General features: G+C 53.1%; 9 protein-coding genes across 9 annotated transcripts; 4 read left to right on the top strand and 5 right to left on the bottom strand.

Annotated features, from left to right (window-relative positions):
* Positions 1 to 241: 241 nt before the first annotated feature.
* N7458_010300 (proteasome regulatory particle lid subunit RPN11) lies at positions 242 to 1,524 on the bottom strand (the record flags this gene model as incomplete). The annotated part of the gene is made up of 4 exons (XM_056913682.1): positions 242 to 390; positions 462 to 997; positions 1,067 to 1,320; positions 1,456 to 1,524. The coding sequence occupies 4 exons, from the start codon at positions 1,522 to 1,524 to the stop codon at positions 242 to 244; spliced, it is 1,008 nt and encodes a 335-aa protein (XP_056762531.1).
* Positions 1,525 to 2,082: 558 nt separating this feature from the next.
* On the top strand, positions 2,083 to 4,213 carry rpdA (histone deacetylase RPD3; the record flags this gene model as incomplete). The annotated part of the gene is made up of 4 exons (XM_056913681.1): positions 2,083 to 2,262; positions 2,334 to 2,634; positions 2,703 to 3,244; positions 3,308 to 4,213. The coding sequence occupies 4 exons, from the start codon at positions 2,083 to 2,085 to the stop codon at positions 4,211 to 4,213; spliced, it is 1,929 nt and encodes a 642-aa protein (XP_056762530.1).
* Positions 4,214 to 5,036: 823 nt separating this feature from the next.
* N7458_010298 (60S ribosomal protein uL14) lies at positions 5,037 to 6,121 on the top strand (the record flags this gene model as incomplete). The annotated part of the gene is made up of 4 exons (XM_056913680.1): positions 5,037 to 5,050; positions 5,255 to 5,305; positions 5,586 to 5,832; positions 6,011 to 6,121. The coding sequence occupies 4 exons, from the start codon at positions 5,037 to 5,039 to the stop codon at positions 6,119 to 6,121; spliced, it is 423 nt and encodes a 140-aa protein (XP_056762529.1).
* A 670-nt stretch (positions 6,122 to 6,791) lies between these two features.
* On the bottom strand, positions 6,792 to 8,624 carry N7458_010297 (uncharacterized protein; the record flags this gene model as incomplete). The annotated part of the gene is made up of 1 exon (XM_056913679.1): positions 6,792 to 8,624. One exon carries the CDS (start codon positions 8,622 to 8,624, stop codon positions 6,792 to 6,794), a length of 1,833 nt encoding a protein of 610 aa, XP_056762528.1.
* A 1,127-nt stretch (positions 8,625 to 9,751) lies between these two features.
* Positions 9,752 to 13,041, bottom strand: N7458_010296 (putative polarized growth protein (Boi2); the record flags this gene model as incomplete). The annotated part of the gene is made up of 3 exons (XM_056913678.1): positions 9,752 to 12,633; positions 12,720 to 12,863; positions 12,969 to 13,041. The coding sequence occupies 3 exons, from the start codon at positions 13,039 to 13,041 to the stop codon at positions 9,752 to 9,754; spliced, it is 3,099 nt and encodes a 1,032-aa protein (XP_056762527.1).
* Positions 13,042 to 13,882: 841 nt separating this feature from the next.
* On the bottom strand, positions 13,883 to 14,450 carry N7458_010295 (uncharacterized protein; the record flags this gene model as incomplete). Its single annotated transcript, XM_056913677.1, has 2 exons — positions 13,883 to 14,056; positions 14,364 to 14,450. 2 exons carry the CDS (start codon positions 14,448 to 14,450, stop codon positions 13,883 to 13,885), a joined length of 261 nt encoding a protein of 86 aa, XP_056762526.1.
* Positions 14,451 to 15,091: 641 nt separating this feature from the next.
* Positions 15,092 to 18,583, top strand: N7458_010294 (MIZ zinc finger domain protein; the record flags this gene model as incomplete). The annotated part of the gene is made up of 1 exon (XM_056913676.1): positions 15,092 to 18,583. One exon carries the CDS (start codon positions 15,092 to 15,094, stop codon positions 18,581 to 18,583), a length of 3,492 nt encoding a protein of 1,163 aa, XP_056762525.1.
* Positions 18,584 to 19,304: 721 nt separating this feature from the next.
* N7458_010293 (DUF5102 domain-containing protein) lies at positions 19,305 to 21,052 on the bottom strand (the record flags this gene model as incomplete). Its single annotated transcript, XM_056913675.1, has 3 exons — positions 19,305 to 19,991; positions 20,050 to 20,882; positions 20,965 to 21,052. 3 exons carry the CDS (start codon positions 21,050 to 21,052, stop codon positions 19,305 to 19,307), a joined length of 1,608 nt encoding a protein of 535 aa, XP_056762524.1.
* Positions 21,053 to 21,528: 476 nt separating this feature from the next.
* On the top strand, positions 21,529 to 23,671 carry N7458_010292 (putative nucleoporin Nsp1; the record flags this gene model as incomplete). The annotated part of the gene is made up of 3 exons (XM_056913674.1): positions 21,529 to 23,216; positions 23,282 to 23,405; positions 23,462 to 23,671. The coding sequence occupies 3 exons, from the start codon at positions 21,529 to 21,531 to the stop codon at positions 23,669 to 23,671; spliced, it is 2,022 nt and encodes a 673-aa protein (XP_056762523.1).
* Positions 23,672 to 24,302: the final 631 nt, after the last annotated feature.

The raw sequence follows: 24,302 nt of genomic DNA, 5'->3' as shown, positions 1-24,302 counted from the left end.
TTCACAGGCTTCTTTCTACCTCAAGACCATCCATCACTCGCCGGTAGGCGCAGTCGCATTTCTGACTGTCACGAGAGACTTCTCCAGGCTTTAGGCAGAAGAGCCAGTACAGTATGGTCCGAGTATGTCTGATAGCTAGTGTCGTACTACAGGCAGTGCCATGTGACAAGGCAAATGAAGACAAAAAGACGATGGTTCATAATTAGAGTGTTTTCATAGCTTTCATGCGCCTTCTAACCCTCTAGAGTTCCTCATCCACCTCCATGGAGGCACCGTTACCCCCGTCCTTAGCGGACGACTGCCGAGCAACAGATGCCTCCTTGTCGATCATCTGCCTCGACACGGCAACGATGTTATCCTCGATCAATTGCTGGCTCACGTCTTCGATGTCTGTGGAAAGAGGTTAGCATATGTTGATGCATAGTAGCTGCATTTCGGGGCCAATATCAGAGTTGACATACGCTTCTTAGGGTCAACCTTGCCCACATATCTCGTCTTCAGCTGCTCCTTGGTCAACTCGGTCTCTTCCTTCACCCGCTTTTCGTAGCCCTCGGCAAGGCTGACGAGCTGCTTCATCTGTTCCACGTTGTGCTTGCCCTCCTCGTGGAAGTCGTTCATCTGCAAGGCCTCCGTCCACACGTGCTTGTGCAGGTTCATCAGCATGTTCTCCTCCAGCCCCGTCTTCCGGTAGTTGATGGCAATGCTGTAGTAGTGGCGGTTGAGACCGTGAATAAGGGCCTGGATCGAGGGTTTGTTCAAGTGACCCAAGTTTGATGTTGTTTGACGGGGCTCCTGACCCATGACGACGGTCTGGGGTTGAATAAGACGGAAAGCATCGATAACGACCTTGCCCTTCACCGACTGAATGGGATCCACGACAACGGCGACGGCACGGGGGGTAAGCTGCTCGAAGGATTGTTGGGTGTTGATATCGACGGATGAAAGCCAGCAGCCGAAACCGGGATGAGAGTGATACCAGCCAACGACGGTTTCTGGCCTGTTCGAGAAGTTTATGTTAGTGCAGCTCTTTGATACTTGGGCAACAGGTGTATGGTGGTAAACCTACCGTCCGGTTTGTCGGAGCATCTCCATCATCTTAGTCTGGAACACAGGGTCCACGGCCTCGACACTGACACCAGTACCACTCTGAGGCATAGCGAATACATCCACAACCCGAACTGTATATTCATCGACAAACTCTCCCAGCATCAGGCCCATGACTTCCATCGGCACACCAGCACGGCCGTGTCGCAACATCTTCAACAAGGCCAGGGACGAAATGTGGACGGTCTCGGAGTTATCAATGAGGTTTGGAGTGTCCTGTATCAAAACATTGTTAGATATTGATATGATCGCTGATGCCATCTCCGGAGGATAGCTTATAAATGCAAAGCGTAGGAGCTCAAATGAAGAAAGACACATAGCGACACCGAGGCCGCCACCATATTGACTTACACCACCGGGGGCACCACCACCCATCCCAATGCCTTGGGCGGCCTGTAACATTCGGTTGATGCGGTCCATGATGACTGAGAGCAACTAAGCGGGTTGCAAGGAGAGAGAGATATGAGTGATTGATAGCTTCCCAAGTGGAAGCTTCAGCGAGGTTGGATGACTCAAACGACCAGAAAGAATCTAATCCGTCGGGAAACTTTTCGCAGGAATAAGCGAGAGCAATGCTATAGAAAGATGAATAATGGCTTGGGCAACCGTTCTAGAGAGCAGGGAAGTGGTCGCGAGGTGTTTGGTTGGTGATCCAGGCGGCTCCCGGAGCTTAACTGACGAAGGCGGTCTGGACTTCTGCCGGCCATGCTGCCTTCCTCTCGCCGCGACTGATTCTCACTTAAACCTCCCGTCTCTGCCTTCAGCGCAATGAGCATGACAATTTTCGCCTGTCGCTGTGTCTAGCTCCGTTGCCTAAAGCCTTCGGTAGTCTCGGATACTCCAGGTTGTCTGCCTTCCTGTGGCCTCAACTACAAAACCACCTCCCTCATTACTTCCTCTCTCCTACCGTCCTCCTGATTAAGATATCCACATACCTGCCCGCACTCTCATCTAGTCTCTCGTCAACCAACGCGCAAAATGGCGGCCGAGCCCGTTTCCAATGGCTCCGGTGCCAACAACAAGAAGGTCGCTTACTTCTACGACTCTGATGTGGGCAATTACGCCTATGTTTCCGGCCACCCGATGAAGCCTCATCGCATTCGCATGACCCACAGCTTGGTCATGAACTACGGCCTGTACAAGAAGATGGAGATCTACGTATGATTTCCCCTGATCTTTTATCGATCCCTGAACTAAACCTCTCATTGCTGACGCGCATATGTCTATAGCGTGCGAAGCCGGCTTCGAAGTACGAGATGACCCAGTTTCACACCGATGAATACATCGATTTCTTGTCAAAAGTGACACCGGACAACATGGATCAATTCTCAAAAGAACAAAGTCGTTACAATGTCGGTGACGACTGCCCAGTATTCGACGGTCTCTTCGAATTCTGCGGTATCAGTGCTGGTGGCAGTATGGAGGGCGCCGCCCGGTTGAACCGCGGAAAGTGCGACGTTGCTGTCAACTGGGCCGGTGGTCTTCATCACGCAAAGAAGAGCGAGGCCAGTGGTTTCTGCTACGTCAATGGTGAGAGATGATTATCTATTGACCTCCAAAAGAAATGCGGGCGCTGGCTAACCCTTTGGTCTCATCAGATATCGTCCTCGGCATCCTCGAGCTGCTCCGATTCAAGCAGCGCGTCCTCTACGTCGATATCGATGTTCACCATGGTGACGGTGTCGAAGAAGCTTTCTACACCACGGACCGTGTCATGACTGTCTCATTCCACAAGTACGGCGAGTACTTCCCCGGTACCGGTGAACTTCGCGATATTGGTGTCGGCTCGGGCAAGTACTACGCCGTCAATTTCCCTCTCCGCGACGGTATCAATGATGCGTCATATAAGAGCATCTTCGAGCCCGTGATCAAGAGCGTCATGGAGTGGTACCGTCCGGAGGCGGTCGTCCTCCAGTGTGGTGGTGACAGTTTGTCGGGCGACCGTCTTGGTTGCTTCAACCTCAGTATGCGCGGGCATGCTAACTGCGTGAACTTTATCAAGAGTTTCGACTTGCCGACTCTGATTCTCGGAGGTGGTGGTTACACCATGCGCAACGTCGCACGCACTTGGGCCTACGAGACTGGTATCTTGGTTGGGGAAAACCTTGAGTCTGAGCTGCCCTACAATGACTACTATGAGGTGAGACTCTTCTGAGCTAACATCGTTTCAGCTGGAACTCAACATACTGATAATCTTCACCAGTACTTCGCCCCTGATTACGAGCTTGATGTCCGTCCCTCGAACATGGATAATGCCAACACGAAGGATTATCTGGACAAGATTCGCAACCAGGTTGTGGAGAATCTCAAGCGCACAGCTTTTGCGCCGTCGGTTCAGATGACAGATGTCCCTCGCAACCCGATCCTTGATGGTATGGACGACGAGGCTGACGACGTTCTCGACGACCTGGACGAGGACGAGAACAAGGACAAGCGATTCACTCAGCGTCGCTTCGATCAGTATGTGGAGAAGCCCGGTGAACTGAGCGACAGCGAAGATGAGGAGGAGAATGCCGCCAATGGTGTTCGGCGTCAGCCCGGTGCTCTGCGTCGCCGAAACCAGACCAACTACAGGAACCTCGATGCCGCGGATTCTGGTCTTGATAGCGGCATGGCTACTCCGCTGGAAGCATCCTCGATCGCCGACAATGAGATAGATACTGCTTTGGACACGAAGATGACAGATATCCTCATGACCGACTCTGGCGCCGTCACCGCTGCCGAAGGCCTGGATACCCCCATGGCTGATTCTGAACGCATGGTTACCGAGGGCGAGGACAAGGGTACTTCAGCTGCTGTGTCTCAGCAGCCTTCGCCTCCCACGCACGATGAAGACACCGCCATGGAAGATGCTGGTGCAGTTGCCGAAGAGGCTGAGCTGCCAGAAGCGCTTGAAACCCAAGACGAAAACAAGCCAGACGTTTCATCTGCCGTCGAGGAGACCACAAAAGCATCTCTGTCTCCTTCCGGGGCACAAGCGCTATCGAAGGAGTCTTCCGTGCCTACCGCAGATGCCTCTGCACCAGAATCTGCGCCAGTTGAGGATTCCGAAAAGGTGAAGCCGGCGTCGGAAGTGGCTGCTGAAGAGCCAGCCAAGAAGGAGGAGTAAACTCTGTGATACAAGACATCAATATCGGGTCTCGGCGCAACGGACAATGGGCAGAAAGGTGTTATCGGTTTGTTGGCATGCGCGCATCTTGTTCGATCATGGAGAGATCATCCTGTTCCTCATCATACAGAATTGACGGAGAAGACTGTTTCGGCCGTCAAGAGTCAGGACATCCTAGTCTCTTTGGTCGAATTCGACCAGATGGTTTATGAAGCTCATACCCGATGCTCTCTGGAGTACGTCGTTCTCAATGGCTAGAAAGCAATGGTTTTAGTCCCTTCGATCGAGTGTGCTCTATTTTCTTTTCCCTTACTCAATTGACTTTACTTCATGATTCCATCTGTACAAGCGCATCAATGAAAGCTTTTGATCTAATCCATCCTACATGGGACGAGGAGACTGCTCGATTCATCGTTCAGATGGACTGAGTGAGCAGTCGGTATAAACTCATTACCTTTTCAGAATGTAGTCGCCATCAATATTTGACATTTGAGTATTTGAGTCCAGGTTAGCTCGCCTTCCAGGCGCGTTGATATTAACAAGTGATCACTGTGCCTGAGGCACTTAATAGTCCAGACAGAGAGGGACCCCTGCCACGTGACTGGTTCAGCTCTCGATGACCTAATCCACTTGCGGTCCTTCCTAAAGCGGCCTAGCTCTAGGGCAACCCCGTCCCACCAATCGGGGCGGCGCCAAGATTTTCCTCACCCACCAGCGCACTAAGCGAGACGAGAAAGCACTGTGGACGTTTCTTCGACTCCCGACCTGACCTTCCGTCGCCAACCCTTTTCGCCCATCTCGACAACCCAGATACTCAGCCATCATGTCTAAGAGAGGGTAAGTCTTACTGCCCTGCATTCGGATCAAAAGCACCAAAAAAAAACCACCCGGGAGAGTTTTCGCGGAGAATCTCGACGACCGAATGCGCATCATCTTCAATATCGAATATCTCGACCTGGAAGGGGAATCTTTGGACGCTGCGAGCCGGATGCTACACAACGGAGAGAATAAACGGAATCACTGACTTGAATTGATGTATAGTCGTGGCGGTGCCGCCGGCAACAAGCTGAAGATGACCCTCGGTCTGCCTGTGTACGTTTCACCTTGAAGATTTTCCCACGCCGTGTCCCTCGTCCAATGAAGCTTCGACAACCCGCCAATTGCCAGTCGCCATGGTCGAATCGATCCATCCCATATCGCCATTACCCGCTCGAATCTCGACATCAAATTTCGAACAAGACCAAACCATGACGAACCACCATTGGCGGGGAAAATATCGAATTCATTTGGACGAGTCTACACGGCCTGGGGAATCACTGCTCCGAACCAAACAACGCAATAGGAAACTAACGGTCTCGTTTTTCTCAAACAGCGGCGCCGTGATGAACTGCTGCGACAACTCCGGTGCTCGCAACCTGTACATCATTGCCGTCTGCGGTATTGGTGCCCGCCTGAACCGTCTCCCCGCTGCCGGTGTCGGTGACATGGTCATGGCCACCGTCAAGAAGGGAAAGCCCGAGCTCCGCAAGAAGGTCATGCCCGCCGTTGTCGTCCGCCAGAGCAAGCCCTGGCGCCGGGCTGACGGTATCTTCCTGTACTTCGAGGACAACGCTGGTGTTGTAAGTGGACAATCCTCCTTTTCCACGCGGGCAGAAGGTGTGGAAACGTGTGTAATGAGGCATGATTCAAGATGATTTTCGAAGATCGATTGGAGATGTCTCGTCGCATACACTCTACACCCACCATCCCCGTGCACATTCATTCTCTACATCAACATACTTATTCTTATTTCTACAGATCGTCAACGCCAAGGGTGAGATGAAGGGATCCGCCATTACCGGCCCTGTCGGTAAGGAGGCTGCTGAGCTCTGGCCCCGTATTGCCTCCAACTCCGGTGTCGTCATGTAAAGAGAGCAGTGAAAACCGAATAAAACAACAAAATTTCAACGATACCAAAACCTGACTCCTTGGGACCTGGGAATAATGGGGTGCATTCATGGCATTATTGTGGAGAGAGCGAGAGCAAAAAAAGGCAAGAGGAGGAATGGGGGAAAGGTCCATCTAACGTGACGAATTCCACCGATGTTATTTCAAGCCGGGTCTTTTTTTGTCCTCCCCATTCGTGTTTTTTTCTCCTTGAACACTGGCGACTTGAGGAAGTATACTGAAAAAATACTACCTTTTTCATGACAACTTCCGGTGCTTTTGTATCCTTTTTTGCATGAAGCTGCCTCTTTTGCTCGGTCATGGTGTTACGCTCGTGGCCTAGGCGCTCTTGGTCTTGGGCTTGAACTTATGAATTCTCATGGCTTATGGCTCGAGATGTCATCTTGGTAGGACGTAGTTGTAGTCGTGTAGATGGATGGGAGATGCCACAGTAGACTACGCCATTCTGCGGTTGCAGTATCCCTCGATCTGACGCAGCATTGCTTCGAGGTTCATGCAGCCTGACGGGCTGTACATGACTATATTCTGCTTATAAGCTATTGGTCTACAGAGTGTCTGCTGTGAATTCCCGAAGCATTCTTATACTGTAGTGTACATTAATGCGAATATACATATCTTCACACTCAATCTATCATCTCTTCAAATCATCACGAGAACGAGCCTTGCCCGGTGTCCATTCTCTGGAAGACACCTTTCCGTTCGACTTCGACGCCTCCAAGCGCGTCGTCTTGCCCGTTCCAGCCTCACCCGTTTCAGTCTCGAATACCTTGGTGACCAATCCAAGGAGTCCAAGAATCCCGGTCACCAGGATGAGCACATGCACTGCCCACCAGATATGCTGTACACCAGCCGGACACATCGTAATCTCATAATCCCATTCACCAATGCTGGCATCAAACCAAGCAGAGAAAAGACCAGCATTTCCACCAAACTCGCCCATCATCGCGCGCAGGGTCACCTCGCGGATGGACGGGGTAGTTGGCTTTTCCGGTCTATACTTGTTGAAGCGTTTGGCGGCCCAGTTCCAACTCTGGGGTTTAGAAGAGTCATCTGGTTCACCAGTAGTCTCGCCTTGGGTATCGGCCGTCCGGTTGATATAATGGATCACATCGCAGCCGGTGTGATCGTGGCCCGTAAGGATGAGTCCCTTCCGGCCATAACCACCATACGCCGCATTTTCATTGCCACTCAGTCCAAAAATACCTTGCAAAATCCCGTGGGCACTGATATGATCACTCAGATGGTTCTGTTCTCTCAGACCACCAGCCTTCCACCGCGGAACGCCATCGTTGTCATCCTCATCATGGAATGTGAAATAGGGCCCATCGGTACAAATGCCATCTTCCTTGTGCATGGGCAAGTGTGTAAGAAGCAAGGTAAAAGCTGAGCGGTCCTCAACTGGATACAGACGTTCGGTGATCAGGGCATTCAGATACGAGTAGGTGCGAGACTGAAGGTCCTCAGACAAAGCAGGCGTATCAAATAGAAGAGTATTCAAATTGATAAGGTGCAATGTCGGCAAGAAAACAGACCCATCAGTCGCATTACCTCCACGCGGAACTGGAGGATGCGCGAAACCAATGTCCCAATCGGCGCGACCAAACTCGCGCTCGAAACGCTCCAACCGCGCCTTGCTCACGTCTCCTGCGTACCCGATATCATGATTTCCGGCAACGTTGATGATGCGCCTCGGCCATGCGGAGTCTTCATCTGGTCCGAGGGGCTCCAGTGGCGGCGCGACATGTACTCGATCATCATCCTTGATGCCCGTCGCGGTAAGGTCATCGTCCACGCGTTCTGCACCGCGGAAAACCCGCGTCCAGTAGCGCTTACTGCGCCATGAGAACTCTTCATCATCAATCCATTGGCTTCCCAGAAGATCCCCCAGCACTGTAGTATGCGTTGGCCGAGTCCACCAGAACAGGGTACGGTAAATGTGCGCGAGATAGTAGTCGTTTCCGAACAGGTCTACCTGCTTCAGTGTTGCACGAATGGAACGGGGTATATCCTCGGTCGCAAACGTCTTCAGCCCAGTCTTAATGTTGTCGAGAACATTCTGGTCTAGCAGTGCCTTCGGGAGGGGTGTCGTCGTCGACGCTTCGACCACTGCTTCCTGGACAGCACGCCAGTGCGTGCGCATGCGCGGAACAAGCTTCCAGTCAGGCAGCGGCAGAGACGAGTCACCCTCAAGCTGCGGGTCTGCGAGAACTAGCAGTCTGAAGATGGCGGGCTGATTGTCCGAGGCCGTGTCCGGGGTGCGGAGGTGTTGGAGGAAGGTATTGACGACGACATTCTGCTGCAGCCGGGCAAGAATCGAGGAGCCGTCGGCACCTTTTGATTGCGCTCGAGGTAGAGGGAAACCGCAGCCATTGAAGACGGGGTAGAGGTAGAGGTAAACGGAGGCTGTGAGCGTGAGCGGAAGGAGGAGCGTAAAGACGCGGCCGAGCAGCGCGCGGAGAAACATGAGTGTCGTGGGTCGAGTGGATTAAAAATGCTTATGAATGAATAATATACAGCATAATGAATATAAAGCCGAAGGGAGGGGACTGTGAAGGGGGACAGAATGGCGCAGATTGAGGATTAAGGGTGATCAACAGCGGGAGCTACTCCGAACTGTAACCCGCTCCGCTAAGCACAACTTAAGAGGGCTGCGGCTGGTAGCGACAAGAAGCCCACGTCGGAATTAAACGATTTGGGGTTATGGACATAAAACACTCCAATTGCTAGGTATATTGGAAAATGCAGCTATAATTTCTGTGGCGGTCAGCTTGCATGTCTTTCTAATCTATGCATTTTCAAGTTTTAATTTCTTCCAAGGTTGACGGGGAGGTAGATATCTGGCTCCAGGTCCAAGGTATATATTTGCCAGTTTTTCATTCGAAAATAAACGACGACGATATGTTCGAACGCCCACACCTATGTTTGTGTCAAGGGAAACAAATGGAAAACAAAAAAGTCACCATACCTGGACTGTTGTATGCTGTAACTGGAGGCTCCTGGAAGAGAACTACGATTGTCCCAAAGACGGCACGAATCTACTGGACACCCAGCGACACCCAAAATAGGAAAGCCAAGAAATTAGGATTATCTACAAACCCACGAATATTCGTATATAGGAGAAGATAGTCCCGGATTGAGCCACGAACATCCACATCCACGTCTCAAAAGAATCATTCCACCATATCAATCATCCTCCACATAAGCAAAGACATTCAAACCTAGATCATCATACAGACAAGTTGTCCGCATCATTCAACCCCTTCGTATCCACTGGACATCATCAAAGTATAAGAAAAGAAAATATCGATCGTGACCAACAAAGAATGGAACGGAAAGTCGAGTCGGAGATCGAGGGGGTATATCACATCAAACGCCAAACGGGTAGGGGAGTGCAAAGGGGGTGGGGTGTAGGGGGGAAATAGCAAAGAAGTAAGAAGAGACAAGAGGGGAATATAGAGAACAGAGAAAATGGGAAAGAGGGTTTCACGTTGTTCGAGCGTGCAAGGTAACAGTAATTAGCAACTGGTTGCGATGGGCTAGGTGCCTCGTGCCAGAAACATAGCAAGATCTTCGGAGTTCGAGAAGAAAGGGTTACTTCGATTCGGTCTGAGCCAGTGATTCGGGGCGGAGAGGCGGGTTTCCAACCTCGGTCTCTCCGAGTGGATTTGACTGTGGGCGATTCGAGCCTTCGGGCTCATTCTCCGCTACCGCATTCCCCGTATCGGTGTAGGAGTTGCCATCTGAAGAAGGTGATTTAGGCAGATTCAATCCATCAATGCGAAGCCCCTTGTCATCTTCATCTTCTTCGAGCAATTGACCTGGCTGCTCTGAGCTGGTCGGAATATTCATCAATGCCGGTGGACGTGCTTGCATCAGGAGAGCCTGTTTAAGACTGATGGTCTTTTGCTTGTTCGATGTTTCCACCTTTCCAGACAGGTCACGCTCGATGGTTGCTTTCATAAGGGCGGCCATCCATAAACGGCCTTCTTGTACACTGTCGACCTGGAAGAAATGGGTGGTCGGCTTGGTGAACTGCACAGTACGCGAGTTGCCCGACTTTGGAGGCACTAATTTGAAGAAGAATGGCCCACTGGCGTCCTTGCCGGCGAGTGAAGCAAGGACGGCCGGGCTGGTAACTTTCATGCCACCCGCATTCTCAGTAGCACTGGCGTTGGCGGGCAACGAGGTGGCGCCAGTGACTGTCGCGTGAAGGGCGATGATGGGGTCATTGTCGGCCCGCAGCACACGATGAGCGGTGATGTCGATCAGGCCTCTTTCCTCCGTATCATCTTCAGAGTAATAGTAGGACAGACGGCGACCGCGTAGGATGAACAGCCGGGGCTTCCATGTGGTCATCAAATTGGACGACCGTTTCTTCATCCAGCCACTATAATCACAGCCGTTCATCTGCTCTCTGGGAGATTTCTTCTCCAAGCCACGAGTGTAGGCGCTGGTGTCCTTCTTGGACTTGACCGTCCGTGGTCGAACGACAATCCCGGGACCGTCAGCGGCTTTGCCAGACCCGTCAGTACTGTGGCGCTCCGAGCTCTTAGACGTGGCAGACGGAGTGGTAGATCCAGTACGACCAGACATGGGATCGTAGTCGCGAGGCGAAACGGGCGCAGAATTGTCGCTACCGCCTTTGGCGACGACGTCAGAGATGGTACGTAGGCCGACCGCTCGTCGAATCTTGGGTCCGGCACCTCCCATCTTTGGCAGTTGGAAGGGCATGGTCGAGGAGCGAACATTACCCTCTGCTTTCATGTCTGCCTTGCCATCCTTGACCTCAACTTTGTTGTCACCTCTGGAGTCGTTCTTGTTTCTGATCAAAGGCCCGAAGCTTGAGAAGAACCCTGACTTGCCTTCAGGGTTAGAGGACTGAGAGTCGTTACCGCTTCGGTTCGAAACCCGCGTACTCATGCTCCTGAATCGACTCTTGGGTGGGGTTCCATGGTAAGCCTGAGCAGCAGGTGAGACATGTGTGGATGCGTCGCGCATAGAATCGATACTACCAATTCGAGACTGGCGCTTGTCTGTACTTCGGACTCGATAAGGGTCTTCTGCGTAGCTCGACTTTCGAGAATGGCTGACACTACCACCGGTGGAGGTCCGCTTTTGCAGAGTGCGTCGAGACCGGCGCGAGTCCACTTCAGTTCCAGAGAAGTACCCTCGTTCAAGATCTTCATACTGCTCGGGTGTATTAGGCTCCGATCCGGTGACTTGCGGCCCTCGGTAAGCTGTAGTGCCCATTGACGTTCCTGGGCGACCGGGAAGCGGTTGCGGGCCACTGTTAAGAGTCCACGATCGATCGAAGGATGGCTTTTTCTGGTGGCTGCCATTCATAGCAAAATCAGGCAAACCACGATTGGTGGCGTCGATGGAAGAGTGGCGTCGGTTGTAGTCACGGATCGAAGCTGCGGAGACTCTTCGGGGAGAATCATTGCCGAATTGAGGCGTCATGGGCGTCATGGGAGAGCTGCCGTTGCTGGCCAGCCTTGGGTACTGTCCAGGAACGTGTTGTCCAGGGACGGTAGAAATCCGAGGTACATATCCTGGGCCCGTCCTTTCAGAGACAGTTGGGATTCGCGGGAGAAATGGACCAGTATGGCCCGCGCGCGATAGTGAGCGCTCTTCAGGGCCCGTTGGACCGGAAGGTCCCGCAAAGCTAGAAACGGAGCCCCTCGAAGGTTGAATCTGCAGCTTGATACCCTTCACTTCCTCTTGGAATGCCTTGATCTTGTGCCAGGTCTTCAGTCGCTTACCCATGACGCCAAGGTCAAAGTGTTTCATGAAAATGGTATCCTGATCCATCTCAAGAAGAACATCACCGGTGATTTCCTCCCTTTCGAAAATTTCGCAGTGCATGGGATCGACCCCGAGTGCAAGCAGATGCTTGGCTGTCTCGGAAGGATTCCACCTCCGCACGTCCTCTACTGCCGGGTGTGTGTTTTCTTCATCGTCCGTCTCGTTGCCGTTGATGTAAGAAATTCGATGGCTCAAATGACTGGAATATTCACTTCCTGAATCGTTGGTCGTCTTGGCCTCTTGCGTCGACACACTATGACGAGGAGTGTTCATATCCGTGATGTGCTCATCGATGACACTCAATGTCTCATTCATCACGGGGCTATCCTCGCCATTCGCATGTTTATCCATGGACCTGCGAAAAGCATCTTGAATGTTCGCCGCCAGGCTGGGCCGCGGAAGTGGAGACGAAGCGGAGCGTTGTTGCTGGGGAGAACCCAGCACCTCGGAGGTGCTGGCATGTCGCGAGGCCTGTGGTGTTGTTTGCTCGCTTCCGACAGAATTGAAAGATGTATCGACCGGGGTGGATGGCTCCATCTGTGCGGGCGACTCGGTGGTTTCGGATGCAATTACCCCTTGCGGTGCGGGGTCGTTCTGAATGTGCTCCAGCGAGCTGGGTAGTCTGTAGCTCGTAGGAACCTCGTGGGCATGCGCCAGTCTAGTAAAGCCTACAATCAGGCGTTAGTGGTGGCTTGTTCTGACACCCCTTCGCTGCTGTTCTAGCGGCCCATGTGTTGGCATTGGAGGCGCATACCTGCTGGGAAGAGGCCCTTCTGGCCGGTTCCGGGGTGTTCGCCCAGCCACCAGCCATCCTGAAATTCTTCATCCATCTCCTCTAGCAAGATCACGTCGCCGCGCTTCATTCGTAACTCATCATCTCCGCGCGGGGTGTGTTCATCTGTAACCCGTTAGGCGCATTGATCTAGAACAGGCGATCGGGCGGAGGGGGCGCGCAACAGAAGGCGCACGCAGACCCAGTGGTCACAAGCTGGGCAGTACTTACGGAGAACCCAAAGATAATTCCCGCGCTGGACATTCGGCGGCGGCGCAGGGGTCGCCTGCATATTGGCGGCCATTTCGTCGAGGGATTGATCGCAAGACTCGTTGCCGTCCGATCTTCACGGATGGGAGCCGAGGCCGAAGAGCGAGTGGTTCGGGATGGGCAAATTAAGCGCAGGACATGGGGGGCCCGGCGTAGCCCTTCCGGCGAAGAAGACAAACAAGCGATTCTCAACAGGTCAGTCGGGAATCTGGCGATGATCGAGATATGTGAAGTCGGGGAAAAGGGGAGGGAATGCAACAGGGCAGGAATCTAGCGCGTGGAAAAGGCGAGCGTGGTGGTCAGGGCTTTTGGTCATTAGCTCGCGGGGTTCGGGCGGGCAGGCTAACCTCAAAAGTGGACTGGAAGCTTCGCGCTGTCGAGACGCCGGGTTCAGGTGCACAGTGCAGCACCGCGATGAAACAGCCGTTAGAGAGCGGGCTGATGGGGGTGAGATCTCCAGAGCGTGGCAAGGTTCGATCTACCAATCCAGTGGGACAGACGGGTGGACACGGGAGTTGTTTGTTGAGACCGTTGAGGACGAAAGTCGAGACGAGGGCGACAGTACAAGACCAGAAAGTCGTTTCCAAGTCGAGTTGTGTGGTGGTTCCACCACAACCAGAGGCGATATCGTCACCAAGGGAAGCAAGCGAGAAAAAAAAAAAAAGCGTAGGCTAGCGAAGCGACCACCAGAAAGGAGAAATCAAAAGAGCCACAATCGATCTTTCGTCCCGACGATTCGAACGACCCAAATGGGGCCCGAGTGACGTGTGCGGCCGTCAAACTTGTCAACGGGGTTCCGAGGGTTCTGGACGCTGGTGAATCCACCCACGGTTTGACCCGCCGAAGGTCGTCCAGCACAGACACGGTTGGACTCTTTACAGTCCTTCACGGTCCTGGTCCGGCTTGGCCAGCTTAGCCAGCTTAGCCAGCTTAGCCAGCTTAGGCAGTGAATAAGTGGCCGTCAGATGGGTCTGCGGCAAGGCTCGATTGGAAAGATGAACGGCTGAGTGGGTTGCACGGCAGTTGGCCGAGGCGGCAATGGAGGGAGACTAGGCTGAGAGTAGTGGGATATACAACCACTGAAGAAGGAAGGGGAATTTTGGAGTAGAAGAGGTTAGTCGGATGCTTACAGAGTGGTCAGTACTCAATAATAGTTCATACTTAAGTTAGTTAGCTCATGGCTAGTTAACTACTGTCACATTCACGATGGATGCGTCAAGAGGAATGCGACCATGCTTGCAGCCCAACAGAGCCCCCCCCCCCAAAGGTACTGTACATGGGAGTGTCTTACTCCTGGTAGACAATCAGTAGCACTTCTTGAATGTACTATTATTAGTAGGATTCGACAATCCTGACCACTCCGTACACTCCGAACTTCACGGGGAAGGATGATTCGCGTCGATCTAGGACGACTCCGGAGCCTCGACCATACTGTGTATGCATGAGGACTGTGAGGATCACTCTAATTACCTAATTCCTAAACTATGTACTGATGAGAGGAATACTGGTATTGGGAGGATCCACATCATGCGACAGGAAACCCATATCCTATCTAGAAACGACAAACTTATAGTTCATGGTAATTCTGCGAGTTTGACCTCGTCACGGTAGTTCGGAATAGTACATGGCAACAGATATACGCAGTGCCTACCATTCAATATACACTGGCTAGTCTAGTGACTATCCTATTGACTTGGTACCTGTTGTTTATTATTATCGAATTTCTTATGTAAATCGGATTCCCTGTTCCTGTATTCCAAATTCGTCGTCGGAGTCCTCCCACACCATCAGACCCCCTTAAATCTCGAGAAGAAAAGGTTGTAGCAAACAGAGCAGCAACGAGCTGATTACAGTCTGAGCTCTGGAGATATCCAGAAAAAGTGCTGGTGCAGGGGAATTAGGTGATTGCCTTAAATCGCGTTGGCTACAAAGTGGCCGACAGCATGGTTGGTCTACAGTGATTGGCCTGTGGTTGGGTCCTTTGTTCTTTGGTCCATAGCCGCTCAACAGCAAACGCCTTTTCGTTTTGAGGGCCAAAATCCTTTTTTCTTCCCAAGGGCCTAAATGATGACCTCCCACTCGCTATGGGCTCTCCAAGGCTTCAGCGATCGCGACGTCCGGCCGATTACCTGGAGGACTCCAACTCCACCGCAAGCTTGTTCTTGGGTGGAGTCCGGAGGGATTGGATGGCGTCGGCGGGGACCTCTAACCCACGCGAGGCCAGGCCGGCAGCCATGTTCCCTCCGAAACCTCTAACATCTCCTCCTGTGGTTGCTTCATCCAAGGTGCCTGGAGGGATCGATGGCCCTGGACCTGCAGAGCTAGCCTTGATGTTGCCCGTGATACCGGGTGCTACTATACAAATCTCCGCCACCACCTCCCAGCAGCCTCTCCCAAACGTCCCCAGCAAACCCGACCCTCCGACAACGGCTTTTCCTTCGCCCGTCCCAAGCCCTGGTTCTCATCCAAGCCCGATTCCCTCTCCGCGTCCTACAATCCCTAATGATCCTCCCGTAGCCGACCTGGCGGTCCCACCTGCGTCTGACAAGCCGCTAGCGGCGGCAACCGTGACGGCTCGGCTGCGAAGCGACGAGAACGCAAGCCCCCGTCCATCAGTCTCGAATCAACCAACGCCCCAGCCTGTACAGAATCAAGCTCCGGGACCGCGTCTGCCGGAGGTAGCAGAGCATCCCCAGATTATACGATCGAATAATGTACCACATACCACCGATGCCCGCCCACGGCCCCTTGAAGTGGTCACAAATGGCGTCCAAGCTCCGTCTTTACAGACTCCAAATGGCCCGAACCAGAGCCCATCACTAGGGCTACAGGCGTCTCCAAATTTGCCCGCAAGTCACGCGATAGCGTCACCACTCCAACAAGCGATTCCCACACCTCATCTTGCGTCTCGATATTTGGGCTTGCCATCCTCGAACGATTGGATGCGTTGGAGGTTTCACGCAGAAGTAATATTGAAGGATGCGAGAGAATGCTCGCCGAACCTTGGTGAACTTAGAGCTTTGCTCCTGTGCAATGCATGTGACGACAATGACCTTTTCTATCTGGTGCTGCACCAGATCTATTGTGAGATGTCCAGGGATGCTCATGGGACCATCGCAAAAATTCCGGTCCTTGGCGACGAACGTTGCCAAGTTGGTCTATACAGACTCTCGGCACTCCTGGAGGACAATTCCAAGCTCTCCGGTCCTTTGCTGGAAGCGTTTTGCGTATACCCGGTCCGCCTGGAAGAATTCATGAACGCGCCGTGGTATAAAGCCCTTCTCAAACAGGTCGTGGATTGCCTCTTATGCCTTGTATCTCAGTCGTTCTTGAAAACGGAGTACCATCGTGAAATATATGAACGTCGGTATCCACCACTGGTAAAGGAGCTGAGCCAGCAGTATGGCATGACGTCACCGGTGCTACTGGGCGTGATTTTTATGTCTATATGTCGACATATCTACGACCCAAGCAGAACGAATCTTCTGCAGCACTACTTCAAAAAAGACTTGTTCCTCGTTGCGAAGAGTGCGGGTCCAGATGCCCTGTTTGCCCTGATTGAAGACTATCGAAACATTCCGATGAAGATACACTTTGCACCCCATCCCCGACCTCTGCTGCCAGCTCCTGTGAATCAGCGCCCACCCCAGCCACCAGGTGTAGCACCTGTTGGATCCGCTTGTCCTGCTGTCCCATCTCCCGTTGTCAACTCGCCCGCCACCGCGAGTCCTGAGCCACAAGCAAATGGACAGCAACCCCCCGCCAACCCTTCGCCCAGAATTCAGTCCTCAAATATGGCCAGTATCCCTCAGAACATGCAGCACGCGCAGTACGTTGACCAGCATGGTCGTCGCCTTTCATCCCAACAAGTGTGGCAAATGACTCGAATGGCACAGGGCCAGGGCCACCCATTGCAGCCAGTACTGCTGCAACCAGTTCACCCAGCACATGGTCAAGGACAGAGCACTCAGATGGGACCAGTTCCCATGGTCGTCGCGAATCCGACACCTCAAGTTCAAGTACCGGGCTCAACCCTTCCCTCCCAACTCAACCCCTCACCGTCGCCGTCTCAACACTCTGCACCTGGCTGGCCGAATTATGTGGTTCAGCAACAACAGCCCCATTTCCCGCAGCAGTTTCAGTTCCAACAGCAGCAGCAGCAGCCGCCACAGGCGCCATCGACACAGCATAGGTCAACTGGCGACTCGGCTGCACAACTCTCTGCTGCGTCCCATGCAGTTCAGACATCGGTAATAAGTCGGACTGGTCACTCAAGCGCGCGGCAGTCTCCATCAGTACGGCCCGTCCCCGTCTCGTCACCAGTGGTGCAGGTTCCTCAAAGGCAGACGAGCCGACCTCGTGTGCCGCTTGGCTCGCCGCTACTCCCACCTGAAGGCTACAGAGCTCCACTGATAGTGCATCCGAACCCAATGCGCGTTGGCCTGCATCAGGCTGACCTTCGGGATCCAATAAGGCACTTGGTGCGGCCGACGTCGGGCGGCGGCCTTGAAGAAACCGCCCTGTATCAATACCTTGGTGGATTCTTGCTGAGTCCAACGCGGATTGATCCAGAGGTCTTCAGTTATCGCTGGAAGTTCTCCATTTCCGCCTCAGACTACCAGTGCTTCCCTCGCTATGCTGACAGTAGCCAAGGCCGAAGACAGGTTCGAACAATTCAACCAGGCTGTCGGACTTACCGCCTGCGTACGATTGTCCTGCCCGACAAGCAGAAGGAAGATGTGCAAACATTCTGGCCAACTGCAAACACTACCTGGCCCAGTGTTCTATACATATTTGTCAACAAAATCGAAGTGTACGTGCGGCGGAAAGTTCATAACGGAAAGGACATACCCTTGGATATCACCAGATATCTTCGCGAAGGCGATAACGAAGTCAACGTCCATCTACTTCTTGGCCCCGGCGAGTGTAAAGACTTCCACTACGCGTTGGGTATCGAAACCATGTATATTTCTGAGTACAAGGAGGTTCTCGCCAAGACACGTCAATCCCCGGCGTGCGACACCCGTACCGATATCAAGAAACGGCTGAATCCGACCACCGACGACGACGAGCTAGCCGTCGTCACCGACAGTCTGACAATTCCCCTTATCGACCCCTTCATGGCACAAGTCTGCAAAATTCCGGCTCGTTCCACGAATTGCACCCATATCGAATGTTTCGACCTGGAGACCTTCATAACAACCCGGAAATCTCTGTCAGGTCACTCACCAATGAATGATGACTGGCGTTGCCCAATCTGCAAGGCAGATGCTCGACCGCAGTTCCTGATCGTGGATCATTTCTTCGTTGAAGTTTACGACGCGCTCAAGAAGGGAGGCTATCTAGAGACGGCTCAATCGATTCAGGTCCGAGCCGACGGGAAGTGGACCGTCAAAACCGTTAGCGACGATGCTTCCCCTTCTAGCCCAATCCGAGGCCGACTTTCCCAGTCCCCTTGGTCTGGGAAGCGCAAGGCGGATAGTATCACCGATGCTGCGGAGCAGTCTTCTCGACCTAAACATGAGAACTCTCCAAACGTCCCCACCGAGGAGCCCATGATTATTGAAATAGACTAATAAGGCTCATCACTGATCGACTTCATATTACCGACTATACCCTGGCGAGAGAAGTCTGGCGTCTATCAAGAGTGCTCAACTTCTTTCTATTCTTTCTGTTTCCGTCTTTTCTATTTTCAAAGTTGTTTTTTGTTGGCCTCTGGCTACCCTCACGTGCATGTCAAAATAGTTATACCCCCCTTGGTTTCCATTATTAAAAGCAGATTGTCATGATTGGTACGGATTCTGCTGGCGTTGAATTGATTTCTTATCTTCTCTTGTTTGAAAATTCTCTCGGTGCTTCTTATTTTCTACGGAAAAACCGCGTGTGAATATAATGCTTGTTTGATCGCCAGATGAGAACCTTGTTCCCTCAGCGCTGTTTCCCAGATGGATAGCGTTCGATGAGTTGTGGGCGTGGCCCTTTAGGACTAAGACTTCTTATTTCATGCCGTGCCTACAGTATTACTCGATTTTCCGAAAGCTTACACTTTCTACATTCCACGCGCACTTTCACCACTAGACTTCAAGCACCAATTTTGAAAGAGCAATGCTCAATATGAGACTTTCTATGTGTTCGTAGATTAGCCAAGCGGGAACCCAACGTCCCAAACGCAGATCATGCTCATTCAGTGGATGTTCTTTCCCACCTTCGACATTAGGATAGATTATACAGAGATATAGGTATATGAAACATTTAGAACCATGCCGCTCATCAGAAAGCTAAATCCCAAAAACGCTTTCACTTCCTGACTCGCCGAACATGACTGACAAGGTTCTCAATGACCCCCTCAAACGCCTCCTTCTCGCTCACCAGGCCATCCCGGCGCTTCAGCCAGTACTCCAATACCGAACTGGCGCGTAGGGTGACCTGCTCCAACTCTGAGACGTGTTGGGTCAGCTCTGCGTCCGTTAGGCCGCCGAGCGCGGCGTCTGTGGTCGCGCACAGCCGACGGACTGAGGAAAGGTCTAATTCGGGAGGCGGGGCTGCACCACGTCGGCTGGTCTTCGAGCGAGTAGGGGCCTGCCCTGTCGTGGCTGCTTCGTCGCCCTCTTTGCGGGCTTGATTGTGGGATGGGGTGGTGGTTCCCGAGTTGTCGAGGTCGATGGATGGGAGGATGAGCTTCTTCTGTTTGGATGCTGGGAGGATCTCGTCCAGGTCCACGGGAACGCCGAGGGAGACGAGGAAGAGGCGACGGATACGGGATTTGACCCAGTTTTGTGGTTGGAGGGGTGGTGGTGCTACTAGCTGCGACCATAGGGAGAGACTGCGCTCTGTGCTGAAGATGGCGGAGGGGTCGGGGATGGGTTCCACTGGTGGGAGAGAGCTGAGGTCTTGGGCGGCGGGGAGGAGGTTATCGAGAGTGCCTTGAAGGGCTGCTAGGAGTTCGGAGGTGGATTTGAAGTTGTCAAAGTCGATGAGAGGGGGCTGGCGGAGATAGGCAGTCAGTGATCAGTTTGTAATCATGGTTACTGGACCCACTTACGACTGATATAGGTACTTGAGGTTGTTGAGGTATGGTGCTGTCAGCTATAGCGGCGTCCTCAACAACCTCGGGCTCTTGGAAGGCATCGTCAAAGTCACCGAAATCGTCGTCGCCCATGCCATCTTGCTCCTCCACGAATTCGTCAAAATCGTCTCCAAAACCATCCTCGTCGTTTGCCTCTGCAAAATTACGCTCTTCCTCTGCGTGATCCGGTGGGGGAGCATCAGACATAGTTTCCACTGTATCGGGCATTGCATCACTTGGCGATCTTTGATGAGCACGTGGTCGTGATGGCAGCTCATCTTCGGCGGGTATAGTGTCCACTCGAGAAAGCCGCGTCTCGGGAATTGATTGATTGGACTCATTGGAAGCATTGGAGTCTGGGGATTCCCGATCCGACGCTGGTGGTGGGAGAACGCTTTCCAAGTCGGAGGAGGCCTTTGTTACAACGTCGGGCACGGCATCTGCCCGGCGCGTTTCATATGCTTCGGTACCAGGGACTTCGCCATAGCTAGGCGATTCCAAATCTACTTTTTCAACGACTGTCCGCGGGATTGGCGAGCCGCCTGGGGTCAAGGGTCGGTGTTGCGACCCCGCCGGAGAAGGATCCCTGATGCGTGAACCTTCCGGGACCACTTCAATTTCGTCGGGAACTGCATCTTGTCCCCGTTTCTCGTATGCCTCTGTGCCGGGCACTTCACCGTGTTGGGCGCTGTCGTCAACTCGCTCTACTCGAGTTCGTGGGACAGAGGAAGCACGACCAGACGGTGGGCTTTTTGTTTGTAGGTTTGAATGGCCTTCGCTAGCATCTGAAAAGTGTTCCTCGTCGCTGTCTGAACCTGCCGTAGTGAAAATCCGTCTTAGTTTCCCTCCAAATAAAGTGACGTAGGGGGAGGTTTGGCGAAAATAACATACAATTGTCCCCTGCTCCAGGGTCCTCCCTCTCAATGGTCCTGCTTGGGGGTTCAAGGTGGGTGGAGGAATCGGGCAGCGCATCCGACATGATTGCGGGGGTGGGGTTTAAGGCTGTGGCATGAGATGAAGGTAGAGACGAGGTGGAAATTGGGAGAATGACATGCAAGTACTAGGTAACCTAGTGTGTGTAGCGCGAGAGTGACGACGTTGGTACCCTGCGATCGACTCGAGTCCAGAACATGCAAGCCTCAGGCACAAACAAGGCTATTTTGCTGCCTGAGTGATGAGGCAGCCACTAGCGCGTAACTCACCTGCTTCAAACTCCTGCCGAGTTATTGTTGCCCTGCCTACTCCAAACCCAACTTCACCACTCACTCTCTGGGTTTCCAATATTTTCCCGCCCTCAAGCGATAGAATCGCACCGCCTTTCTCGGACCTGTGACCTCTTTTGCAGGACTCTCCTGCTCCCTGTGCTGGTCGACGGCCCCGTTTCCTCTTGTTTCTTTTTCACCCAAGCCCAACCCCAAGCTTGCCGGTTCGCTCTGATCGCGACAACACATCAACATGTCGTTCACCTTCGGCAGTGGAGGCTCCAGCGGAGGTTCCAACAATAATCTTTTCGGCTCAGCTGGCAAAACTTTCGGTTCCAACAATCAGACTAGCTCCAACACCGGATCAGGTGGTTCTGGTCTTTTCGGAAATGTAGGAGCCTCTGCCACCAGTGGGAGCGCTTCCCCTTCGCTCTTTGGTACAGCCTCTTCGGGTGCGCAGAGTCCCTCAGTCTTTGGAAGTGCGGGCGCTACTACTGCTGGGACTCCTGGAGCATCTTCGGGCTTCTCTTTCGGCTCGAACCAGAATACTGGCTCGACAACTCCCGCACAACCAGCCAGCAGTGGCATGTTTGGCAGTGGTGGAGCTGCAAAGCCCTCTGGTAGCTTCTTCGGTGGTGGTGCCTCGTCAGCTACTCCAGCCCCTGCTAGCACTCCTTTGTTCGGAAACACCTCAACTACCCCCGCTGGTCCCCCGCCGGGAGCTAAAGCACCTTCGCTCTTTGGAGGACTGAATGCCGGCACTTCTACTACTCCGTCGTCTACCGCCGCTCTCTCCTCTACCACACCGACTACCTCGCAACCACAACCATCCGGCAACCTCTTCGGGGCCGGTGCTACTCCTGCCAACTCAAAGCCTCTGGGCTTCGCCCCAGCTCCGCCGTCTGGTGGTGGTAACCTGTTTGGCAATGTCAACAAGCCGGCCGAGTCCAGCACTCCGGTTGCCAGCGCAGCGCCAGCTCCCAAGCCACTATTTGGGGCCGCAACAACCACTACCGGCGGCGACACAACCCCGAAGCCTACGTTCTCTCTAGGCGCGAAACCCGCTGCTAGTGCTGAAGCTCCCAAGTCTGCGTTCTCCCTTGGTGCAACTCCCTCTGCCAGCGGCGATGCAGCTCCCAAACCTACCTTCGCTCTTGGCTCAACCTCTGCTGCTAGTGGTGAAGCACCTAAGTCCGCATTCTCCCTCGGTGGAACTCCCTCTGCGGCCCCGTCCACTACAGCTGCATCCACTGCTACTCCACAAAAGGCCTTCTTCCCCAGTCTTGGAGGAGCCACATCCTCGACCACTCCGTCATCTACAGCAGCTGTACCTGCCGGAGGCTCACTGTTCCCTACATTGGGAGGTGCTAAATCTACGGCTGCTGCCACTTCCGGGACTCCGGCTTCTACTACAGCTGCCGCTACCACCACGCCTGCGGCTGCATCCAGCATGTTCCCTAAGCTTGGAGGTGATAAGCCTTCCACCCAACCCGCCGCTGCCACTGCGTCGACGGCGACGCCGGCCCTGGGTACAACTGCTAGTGCGACAACTGGCACGACCGCGACTGCTCTCGGCCAGTCGACCACTGGCCCTGCGCCCCCGGCACAGTCTCGTCTGAAGAACAAGACCATGGATGAAATCATCACTCGGTGGGCGACGGATCTCACCAAGTACCAGAAGGACTTCCGTGAACAGGCTGAGAAGGTCGCTGACTGGGACCGTATGTTGGTGGAGAATGGCACCAAGGTTCAGAAGCTGTATGGCAACACAGTCGATGCTGAGCGCGCCACCCAGGAGGTTGAGCGTCAATTGGCATCAGTTGAGGGCCAGCAAGAAGAGTTGAGCTCATGGCTTGATCGATATGAACGCGAAGTGGATGAGATGGTTTCAAAGCAGGTGACCCCTGGCGAGCAGGGTCCTGATCAAGAGCGGGAGAAAACGTGAGTAGTCGCACTCTATTGTTACGTCTTCTTGAACGGATCAGCTAACTCATATTCACACGCAGATACAAACTCGCTGAGAAGCTCTCCGAACGACTGGATGAGATGGGCAAGGATCTCACCAGCATGATCGAGGAAGTCAACGGTGCCTCCGCAACTATCAGCAAGACAAACCGGGCCGACGAACCAGTAAGTCATTATCTGCTATACCATTGCTGTGCGCATTTTGCTGACACTTGCAATAGATCTCTCAAATCGTCCGCATCCTCAATTCGCATCTGTCCCAGTTGCAGGTTATCGACCAGGGAACCTCGGAGCTGCAGGCTAAGGTTGCCGTTGCCCAAAAGGCAGGACAGTCAATCTCCTCGCGCCTTGGCTATGGCTATGCCAGCCCTGGTATGGGTGGAGGCAATGCTGCTGATGATTTCTACCGATCTTACATGGGTAGGCGGTAGAAGGATGATTTCATGGGTGTGCTAATGGTTCTTTAAAATGCGGGGTGCTGATTGACAAAGTTTTCACTGGGAAAGGATTATTTTCGAGTTGGATTTCTCCAATTATGTACTTTGCCTTGCGCTGTTCAAGCTTGACTGGTACCCTGGGGGATGCCTCTCATTTGTTGTATATTTCTGGACTGGGTCTGGTCCTTTGGTTTTTGGTCAAGGCAGTAGGTAGAGGGGCGTATTTCAAAACATCGGGGATGCTCTAAGGCCAGAGCCAGTCTTCATTCTTGTGCTTATCACCTCTAGCCATGATTAAGCCCCTAGATGTCACATGTAATTTGCTGAGCTGAGAGGTAATGCCATGAAATTTACTCAGTTACAATCGGCATCCATGTTGATTCGGTGCTCGAAGCTGCTCAAATGGTCCTTGCATGAGCATTCTCAACGATTATTCCAGAGCAACAACAGTTAGATGTGTAGACTCCAATGAATCTGTTTGAGAAGATCTTAGATCTCGTTTATCGACGGCGGGCTAGACTGGCTGCAGCCAACGTGGCTTGAGCTATATGCTCAACACCTCGTTTTGCTGCTCAAGGTAGGGGAGCTCGATATGGCTACTGGTAGCTTGAGTTCTCATTGAAAC

This window comes from Penicillium daleae (assembly GCF_028827525.1).
Source record: "Penicillium daleae strain IBT 16125 chromosome Unknown utg000008l_segment0_segment0, whole genome shotgun sequence".
In the NCBI taxonomy this organism is placed as follows: Eukaryota; Fungi; Ascomycota; class Eurotiomycetes; order Eurotiales; family Aspergillaceae; genus Penicillium; species Penicillium daleae.
The sequence above is the reverse complement of the archived record's forward strand: the minus strand, read 5'-3'. Positions and strand labels throughout refer to the sequence as shown.